Genomic DNA, 10,523 nt, shown 5'->3' with positions numbered 1-10,523 from the left:
CCGACGATGATGATGCAGATGGTGGCGATGAAGATGAAGATGAAGATGATGAAGATGGTGGTGATGACGAGGACTTTTGGTGCAATCTTATAACAAACTTCAGAGACCAATTGTGTAACTTTGACTAGCGATCGTTAATGAATTCAACGATGTTACCTTTTCTCCGAAGTTTTTATAATTTAAATCATTTTCGGGCATTAGCGAATTGGTGGTTACTTTGATTGTCAAATTTTTGACAACATAGGTTACCTTTTCAGGCCATTTCCTTGCACAAACTACTAATATGGGAGTCACATAAACTCAAGTGTAGTGGTCAGAGCTAATTAATATGGGGACTGATGGGCCTTTAAAAATACCAAAGGAGAAGTTGTGCAAAAGTTTCAGTGTGATGGAATCTGTTGTGATTATCATATTGTATTTTTTTAGAACTTGAAAGTTATGTTTATTGTGTGATTCTGTAAAATGTTTGAAGATTTTTACAATGTCATTCTGGACATGAGTCGCACCGAGCTATAATGGTTATTAGTTGTGGTTTTAGTTAAATCACTGATATGTATTTCAAGGTGATAACAAATATATTGCACTCTGTTTTTTTTTTTTTTTTTAATTGATCATCTCTGGCTCAACATTTTAACAATATGATTATGTTGCAACTTATTAGAAGCTTTAATAACTACCCAATATATTCATGTTACCACTTTTAAAAAGTATGAAGTGAAAGGCATATTTTACTTGGAGGGTTTATTAAACATAGAAGCGATCCATTTAATCTTTTGTAATCTTAATGTTCCAGCCCAGGTTTCGTTACCAGCTTCCACAAGAGGCACTTCATCGCCAAGCTTCTGTGACAAAATGAAAATGAATTTATTAAGTTAAAAATATTGTATAAAATAAAAAATGGATTTGTAGTTATCACATTTGGAAAGCGAGGAACAATCTCATTTTCAAAGGAGAAGCTTGGAACGCGGCCAATATCCTATCAAATATTCAATTGATAAGTTTCGGGTGGATTTCTAGAAGACTAAAAAAAGCTTCGTTGGATTGGAATCAATGGTTGATCAACCCGGGGTTTTATATTCTATCGACAAACACTAGAACCGGAATTGGCTAATTAATCTCCATACTCTTCGCTTGTTTTGTATTTTCAAAATTGTATATATATTCGTGTTCTTTAGTTTTTGTTTTTTCGGTTCGCTTCCTTTGACTGCACCTTGCAGGCTTGGAGGTGTTCCTTTTGGCATTGTATCTCTCGATGTATCGTTTGTGGTTTTATTATGAAATGAAATGCTTGTTTTCCAAAAAAAAAAAAAAGGCTCTGTCAAGAAACTAACACATCACAAATCACCAAATAACACAATCACAACAACAACAACAAAACCCAATACTACATAAGTGGTGTATGGAGGAGGTGAGATGTAGACAATCATTCCTCTATCCGAGAATAAAGACAAGTCATTTCTCCACCCAAAGTGGAAACACTCTCAAACGTAGAGAAAGTCATCCATCTCTCTATTCGACGGATAGAGAGATTGCTTCCGAGTGGACCTCCGGCCAATAAGTAGAAATTTTTTTTTAAAAAAATTAAATTAAATTAAAAATAAAATTGAGACGCCATGAAAATGGTAAAATCAAATTTCCATGAGTTTTAAATCCGACCTGAAATTTAATTTAGGCTCTAAGAGTCAGTCAAGTCGCCAATAAATCGACGCTTGCTGTCGACTCAATAACTAAAGCCGAAGTAAAAAACCCTGTGCATTACAAAACATTATTGAACACAATTTATAAAATAGATTGAACCCCGGGCTTGGGACAACTAACATATCAATAGTTTTATTTATATAGATACCAACTTATAATGCTCCATGGGTTACAAGTCCATTGAGACCATGAGCCGTTAAACTATGGTTTGCTAAAGGTGTAAAGCAGTTACAAGCAAAATCAACAGTCACAGTAAAATGGGTCTAAATTGCCACCCTACTCATCTGTTATCAAATGGGTCAGAATAGTCACCCGACAAGTTTATTGTAAAATGGGTCAGAATTGCCACCCCAACCCGTCTACTCTTTGTGACAAACTGTCTACAGTATGTATCTTGTCTGCCATTAGGTCATTGTCAACAACATATTTTTTACTAATGCGATTACTTTTTCTCATTAATGTTATCAACTTAATGAGCGTACACTTGGTACCTCATTTTAGACAATGAGCCGTTAAACTATGGTTTGCTAAAGGTTTAAGTAGTTACTAGCAACACCAATAGTCACAGAAAAATGGATCTAAATAGCCACCTAACCCATCTGTCATGAAATGGGTCAGAATCGTCACCCGACCAGTTTACTTTTAAATGGGTCAGAATTGCCAACCCCAACCCGACTGCAGTTTTCAACAAATTGTCTACAGTAGGGATCTTGTCCGCCATTAGGTGGTTGTCAACAACATACTTTTTAATATATTGATTACTTTTGGTCAGTAATGCTATCAACGTAATAGGCGTACACTTAGTACCTCATTTAAGTTGTGATTACTTTTTAGTGTTTACCGACTAATTCGACCTTTTTAGACGAAACTAGACGGGCTAGGCACTAAACCGACTATTCGGTAGAGATGGCCACCGTTTACAACACTGTCTATCAGTATTTATGTTATTGTGAGATGAAGATAAGTCTAATCGTTTATTGAGATATAAAGTTGATTAGTTAGATCATATAATCAATATGTATTCCAAGGCAAATACATATGATGAACTAAAATGATAATATGTAACCGACTAAATCCTCAAGTGAAGAATATGATGAACCACCTTTTTTTAGGCAAAAGTTCACCTTTTCCTTCAAATTCATAACTTTGTTTCTCATTTCTAACCCTTCTTTCTCTAACATTAATCTCTTTATTGCACAATCAATTTCGCCCCTTTCAAATCCATTTTCCAAAACCACCCCTATCTTCCAAACATCACCGACATATCTTGCGGTTGTAAGTTGATCACCAAAGGATGGTGAACAAATCATAGGAACCCCTTCACAAATGCTTTCAAGTGTCGAATTCCATCCATTATGAGTCCAAAAGGCACACGTCGCAGGATGTGCTAATACTTCTTGTTGTGGAGCCCATTTCACAATATATCCTCTTTCGCCTATAATTTTTCCTAAAGCCCCATCTGAAAAAAGTTCATGCTCTTTCATCCCTTTTATGGACCCTGGTCTAACCACCCATAAAAATGGTTGTTTGCTATTAGCCAAACCCCAAGCCATCTCTAAAAACTCAGATTCCTCAACTCCGGCTATACTACCAAAGCTAACATATAACACCGAGTTCGGTGGGTGTTTATCTAACCATGAGATGGATGTTTGGTCTTGTACAAAGAGGCTACTTGATGACGCTACGAAGTACTTGTGAAATGGTCCTATTAGGAAATGTGGGTTCGGGAAACCATGGTTAAGGGTCTCGAGTTCTAGTTCCTCGAGCTCTTTGAATGTGTTCCATATTACTGCTCGTGCTAGCCTGGTTCCTTGGGTCATGCGCTCAAGCACCTTGCATGAGGCCTCTGGATTACTAGGGAAGATCTTCGAGAAATCTTTGATTTTCAATGATTCAAGCCCAGGCACCAATGCTCTTGACTTTGTTTCTACATCAATGTTATGTCAATTAATTGAATATAAGAATATTACTCAGGAAATTGTTCAAAATACACTTTTTTTTAAGGCTTCAAACAAAATACACTTTTTAAAAAAAAATTGTCTTTTTACACCATTCGGTAGACGGAATTTCTGTCTACCACCTTTATCTGTCGTCTACTACCATTTTTACAAAGTAGTAGACAGTAACAACAAGGTAGTAGACAGTGAAAACAAAGCAGTAGACAGCCAATTACAAGGTAGCTAACCGTCTACTGCCTTGTTGTTATTGTCTACTACCTTGTTGTAGGTGTCGACACCAATAATACATATCAGTCGACACCTACAACAAGGTAGTAGACAGTAACAACAAGGCAGTAGACGGTCAGCTACCTTGTAATTGGCTGTCTACTGCTTTGTTCTCACTGTCTACTAACTTGTTGTTACTGTCTACTACTTTGTAAAAATGGTAGTAGACGACAGATAAAGGTGGTAGACAGAAATCCCGTCTACCGAATGGTGTAAAAAGACAATTTTTTTTAAAAAAGTATATTTTGTTTGAAGCCTTAAAAAAAAAAAATTGTATTTTCATCAATTTCCCATATCACTCCCTAATATTTATCAAAATGTAAAGGAAAATGCTTACCAGTTAAATATCCATAAGTGCAATAGTTACAAATTAACAAGGGATTATCACTAAAATGCCCATTTTTTCTCCCATATTTTACTCAGAGCCTATAAAAATAAAAATTTGACAATTTGTCCTCGCAAGACGCAAGGGCGCTGCCCTTTGCGACCTTGGACGCAAGGTGACTCTTGCTTCCTTGCTTCCCGGGGACGCAAGGACGCAAGGTGCCTCTTGCGACCTTGCTTCCCGGGGACGCAAGGACGCAAAGTGCTTCTTGCTCCTACCTGATGTCATAATTAATGTTTTCTTTCAGACATTTCATCAAACACCTTACGTGCATATCTTTGTTTTGCTCTATCTCTTTGTTTGATTCATAAACGTTAGCTTCGAATCTTACTACATGTATATATGCATCAGGAAATTACAAATATATGAGATTTAATTTACTAGTTAACTAATTAATAGGTTGAATTAATACGTACTTGATAAAATTGTAGTTGTTCTGACCTTGATGCGAGCTCCAACCTTTTTTTTTTTTTGGTTTTTTGTTTTTTTTTTTTTTTTGTTTTTTTTTTTTAATATACGCTCCATGTATGTAAGATTGTGCGTGAATGCAAATCCTAGAACTCCTCTACATTCATGCAAAAATTGTTCATTTCACTTGAGATATCATGATTATTATTAATTATTATTATTAATATATAAATAAAGCTATCATAATCATATTACGAAGTACTAATCAAGCTTAATTGTTATGCACGTAAAGTGTTTGATGAAATGTCTGAAAGAAAACATTGTTTATGACATCAGGTAGGAGCAAGATGCACCTTGCGTCCTTGCGTCCCCGGGAAGCAAGGTCGCAAGAGGCACCTTGCGTCCTTGCGTCCCCGGGAAGCAAGGGAGCAAGAGGCACCTTGCGTCCTTGCGTCCACCGGGGAGCAAGGTCGCAAAGGGTACCTTGCGCCCTTGCGTCTTGCGCGGGCAATTTGTCAAATTTTTATTTTTATAGGCTCTGAGTCAAATATGGGAGAAAAAATGGGCATTTTAGTGATAATCCCAATTAACAACTAACATTCCTGTTTGCTTTTGGAATAGTCAAAAGAAAAAGTTGGCCCATCTCCGTATGGGCCTAAAAAAGATAGAAAGTATAAATAATTCTTTTTAAAAGATGTCACTTATGAAGAGTAAAATAGATAGATAGATAGATAGATAAAAAGACATTTTATATGGTGGGTAGAACCGTATAGCAATGGTAATCACTTTTTTAGTTTTCTCTCAAAAGTCACAACCAATGAAAAGTACACATTTATTAAAATATCATCATCTTGTTTTGATAGTACGAAGTATTAGTTTGCGTTAAAATTTTGAAGGATTTTATACTTATGTAAGAAGTTAAAAACTCAGTAAGAAGTTAAAAACTCAATCTATGATATATATATAAGTTGATTATCAGATATGTACACATATTAATTTACTATTAAATAATCATTGTCCTAACAATATCGAAAAATGGTATCGAAAAATGTAGGTGATTCTCACACACTATTTTTTTATTCATCTAACTTTTGTCCCATAAATTCAAAATTATACCCTTAAATTAATATGGAGAGTTGAACTTAAATTATTATTCTAAGTATAATTAAGAGTATAATAGTGAATTAGGTATAGATACATAAAAAGTGTTATGTGGGATCACCTCCCATCGAAAAATACTCTAATCAAGATCGAGGTTATGACATGTGAGTTTACCTTTAAGAAAGTACACATTTACTTCAAGAAAACCTAATAGTAATTATTATAATTGTTCTAATATAGTGATTACATTTTTTATAAGAACTGATCATCTCATAACATTTCAGATTTAAATTAGATGGAGGTAGTAGTATAAACATGAATTTATACATGGGTCCATTACTAGGATGTTTTAGTTCTTGAGATCTCTAATTCAAATTATTTTTATAAACAAATACACCTTATTTTCTTTCCAATCTCGAGTTTTTGATTTGAATAATAAAATGGAATTTAAAATAAAAGATAAAAAAATAAAAATATAAGTAATACTATAAAATACCTTAGATTTATCATCGAGTTAAAAGGATGAAATGAAAATAAAGTGAAAATAAATTAAAATACAAAAAAGTAAAAATTAGGTAGATTGTAATATGTCCATTGTTTTTTAAATAAAACAAACGACTTGAAATAAAAAAATAATAATCGAGAATTAGTGTTTTCTATTCTTTTCTTCAATGCTTTAATTTCTTTCCAGTAGAAAAAAAAACCTAAATAATTCAATTTAAGAAAAGCTAAACTAAAAGAGGAATACAATACCATCATCATTCTTAAACCCTTGAAAATAACCCGTCTCAAGGAAGCTCGGAAACGCAACATACGAATGAAAAGACGCGATGCTACTTGTCCGGTGAACTATCCTCGGGAGTTTCAGCTCATCCGCAACTTTTTGCGTAGCGAACCATTGTGCATCCGTGATCAAACACACAACACCTTCATCCTCTAACATCAACCGTACCAAACACTCCTTGATCTGTTCCATACAATCTTCATTTAAGTACATGAGTAAACTTACAACATTTTCAGCACCAAAAACTGAGAGATGTTCGTTTGCGGTACCAGGAATGGGTAAGAAAGTGAAGTGAGGGTAATAAGTTGGATTAGGGGAGTTGAAAAGAGTATGTAAGATTGTGATTGAAAAGGCTTTAGAATGAAGTATGTTTGCTAGTTGGAGCATGGGGTTTATGTGCCCTTGAAATGGTAATGGTAACAGCACCAACCGGCGGCCATGGTTGCTCTGTTTTTTGGTTATAATGGTGGTGCTTGTAGAATCCATGTGTTTCTGATGATGATAGTACAAGTGATGTAAACAAGATGAGAAAATGTACAAGATTTAATATGAGTAGTACAAATAAATGAATAATGTATGTTGATTGGTTTGCTAAAAGTCAGTGGGAAATTTAATGCATTTTGGTTGATTCCTGTAACCCATTTAGGCACCGATTAAGATAAGATGATGGTATATTTAATGGAGTATTTTTTATTTTTTTTTCCCTAACCGCGATATCTGTACCACCCAGAGGAGACTTAACCACCTTCGCGATCATATGTTATCCACACACATTAGACCATTCACAGTGGTGACGGGTGATCGGGGCGTGATGGAGTGTTTTTGTGGGGTATAGTGATGATTTGGCAACGGTGAAGGCGTGATGGCGTGATGTAGCTTGTAGTGGTGGGCGTGATGGTTATGTGATGAGTTAAATTGGTCCCACCATTTTAATTTAATTTTCATTTAGTTTGATTTAATTTTTTTAATTTGTTTGTTTTTTATATAAAAATAATACATATTAAATAATAAAAATTTATAAAAACACACTTAAATTAATAAAATGCAAACCATTACAATTTATAATAAAGTCCTAAAAATTAAAAAGTACGATAATTTAAAAATCCTAATACAATTACTTTATTAAATTTCTAAAACTTAAAACGTAGTTCATAATATAAATTATACGTCGTCACTTGAAAGCTCGATATAATCTTTGTATTTCTCGGCCATCTTTTTCTTGAACTTTAAAGCGGATTTCCTTTCTTTCGGATCGGCGATATCTTCTAAATTAAGTTTAAATAATTATATGATCTCCACTGCAGATCATGTTCGTTCTTCCTCTACAATTTGATCCATAATGTTGTTTCGCCTCTCCACTTCTTTTTCCTTATTGTCTGACCATCTCGAAGCCAACTCGTCGAATCTTGAAGAGTTGGAAGAGTTCGTACCACGTGATGAAGTACCCGCATCAGACGAACCAGATTTTTTAGCAGCCTTCTTTGATCGTTCTCTTCCCATTGGCCGTTGAATTGCATCGGGTCCAAATAGCTCCCGAAGGTTGGTTAACCGATCTTCCCCGAGATTGACTGTCTGGTTTTCGCCAACCACATCATCGTCTTCATCTTCGAGTTGAAGTTGTGAACCTCTTCTTCTACGCACACCACTTCCACCAATTGCAGGTGGTGAATACCACTTCGGCTTCCTCTTCAAGAATTCCCAAACATCCTTGTAACCCCCACGGCTTTGATGCTCGTTCTTGCCATTTTTGCACGGTTAAATTATATACGTCATCTTCGTTTCGACCACTACGCCTTGGGTTACGTTCTTCTTCATTGTATAAGGCACTAAAATCTTTGCACGCCTTATCCAAATGACGCAATTTTCCACTTAACTGATCGTCATTTCGTAAAAAACCTTGATCGTTATCGTTAAACTTATTACGAATTCTAGTCCAAAATGCCGGGCCTCTTTGTGAGTTACCATGAACACCATCTTCCGAGCAATCAATCCAACATGACGCCAACCAAATTTCTTCGCTTGGAGTCCACAATTTTATATGTTGTGGTTCTTTCACAACCTCTTTGCCTTTTCGTTTATGACTCGAACGCACCCGAACTTGTGGTTCTTGACTTACACCACGAAGTTCTTCTACTTCTTCGTTATCTAAAGGTGTAAAAGTTTGTTGTATTTGTGTCCATGGTTGCGTATTTGGAAGTTGAAATGGTATAACACCGGGTTGCGAGTAATTGGAAAATTGTGATGGTAATTGTTGTTGATAAGGTTGTCGAAATTGTTGTCGGAAGTTTTGGTGTTGTTGTTGAAGTTGTTGGTGTTGTTGTTGAAGTTGTTGGTGTTGTTGTTGTTGATGTAGAACTTGAGAAAAAAACAATGGATTATTGAAATCATTAAAAAGATTATGTTGTGAAACATTACCAACGGGTCGAGTACTCCGAACATTTTGTGGGGAATTTGAGCTGAAACAGGGAGTATTAGGTAACCCGAAGTTGTATAAATTACCGAAACCGGGCTCATTATTTTCGGGATGTTGAGACATTATTTAAGAAAGTGGGAATATTAGAGAGTGTTTAGTAATTAAAAGTTGGAAGTGTTGTGAAGTGTTGTGATAAAATGAGATGAATATTTATAGAGGTGGGTAAATTTTATTATTTATAAAATTTATTATGTTTTATAAAAATTAAATTGGGCAACGGATATATTTGCTGCAAGGGGACCGTTGCCTTGCAGCTTTTTACAAGCAAACACCAATCAGATTCGATCACCACCTCCATCACCTCCCGTGATCCCTCCATCGCGCCACCACCATCATCCCTCCATCATGCCGCACAGGGGCGCGATGGAGGCGCCGTTGATCCCATCACCTCCCCTTCACGCTGCGATGTAAATGGTCTTAGGAGAAAACCCAATTCGAAATGATGTTGGCAGCACCATCAAAGGTTGGAAAAACCCCTCCGCGACCCTCTCAAATCGCATTGATGTTCGTAGTATCATCAAAGGTTGGAAACTGCCACTTAGATTGAGAATCAAACCTGAGTTGACAGTATCCCAAATTGAATCTCACCCCATACGACTTAAAGCAAGGCTTCGGTGGTAATGATTTTTTTAATAATAACAGAAGATTTTCTTTTCTTACTTTTAAAAAAAAAAAATCTGACACTTTTTATTTTATTTGAAAGGTACAATTGAATTTTTTTAATAGTGATTTTTTAGAAATCTTTTACAAATCTCGTTTTTGGAAAAAAAAATTATAGAAGTATTAAAACCGGCATTCGGAATGTCGGTTTTGTCTATGTCACTGTAAACTGGCATTAGGAATTCCGATTTGCCCATGTGGTTTTTTTTCTTTTTCAATTTTTTGAGATCTTGGAAACTTTAAGTGAGTTATTTGGATACTGAAACAAAGGTTTCAAATATTGTGTGAGGATTTGTTACAAGATTGTTACTGCAATTTGGAATAGGTGTTGGTGTTCTCGTTTAGATAAATTATTAATTGATATATAGAAAGAACATATGTGACTATTTGAGTATGTTATTTTTATTGGTGTTTCACATAGATAAATCAAATTACATGTTACATGTATGTCTCCTCTTTGGTTTATAGCTCGCACACAATTATGTATGTCTCGAATTATTTATTTATTTATGATATATATATATATATATATATATATATATATATATATATATATATATATATATATATATACTGGCATGTTTGTTAATTTGTAATTTTTCCTTTTAGTAGCTTGTAACATCTAAAAAAAAATGCCACATAGGCAAACCGGATTTATTACTATAATTTTTTATTATCAAAAACTAAATTTGTAAAACACTTGTAAAAAATCACTATTAAATAAATCACATCAATTTTACAAATAGAAATAGTTCTGACAACAAGCATGTAATACAACAATTTTAAAAA

General features: G+C 34.7%; 1 protein-coding gene across 1 annotated transcript; it reads right to left on the bottom strand.

Annotated features, from left to right (window-relative positions):
- Positions 1–2,716: 2,716 nt before the first annotated feature.
- On the bottom strand, positions 2,717–7,229 carry LOC139876625 (UDP-glycosyltransferase 76G1-like). The gene is made up of 2 exons (XM_071863966.1): positions 6,571–7,229; positions 2,717–3,625 (listed from the first exon to the last, which is right to left on the bottom strand). The coding sequence occupies exons 1-2, from the start codon at positions 7,085–7,087 to the stop codon at positions 2,745–2,747; spliced, it is 1,398 nt and encodes a 465-aa protein (XP_071720067.1). The 5' UTR covers positions 7,088–7,229; the 3' UTR covers positions 2,717–2,744.
- Between the last annotated feature and the right edge of the window lie 3,294 nt (positions 7,230–10,523).

This window comes from Rutidosis leptorrhynchoides, chromosome 11 (assembly GCF_046630445.1).
Source record: "Rutidosis leptorrhynchoides isolate AG116_Rl617_1_P2 chromosome 11, CSIRO_AGI_Rlap_v1, whole genome shotgun sequence".
In the NCBI taxonomy this organism is placed as follows: Eukaryota; Viridiplantae; Streptophyta; class Magnoliopsida; order Asterales; family Asteraceae; genus Rutidosis; species Rutidosis leptorrhynchoides.
The sequence above is the reverse complement of the archived record's forward strand: the minus strand, read 5'-3'. Positions and strand labels throughout refer to the sequence as shown.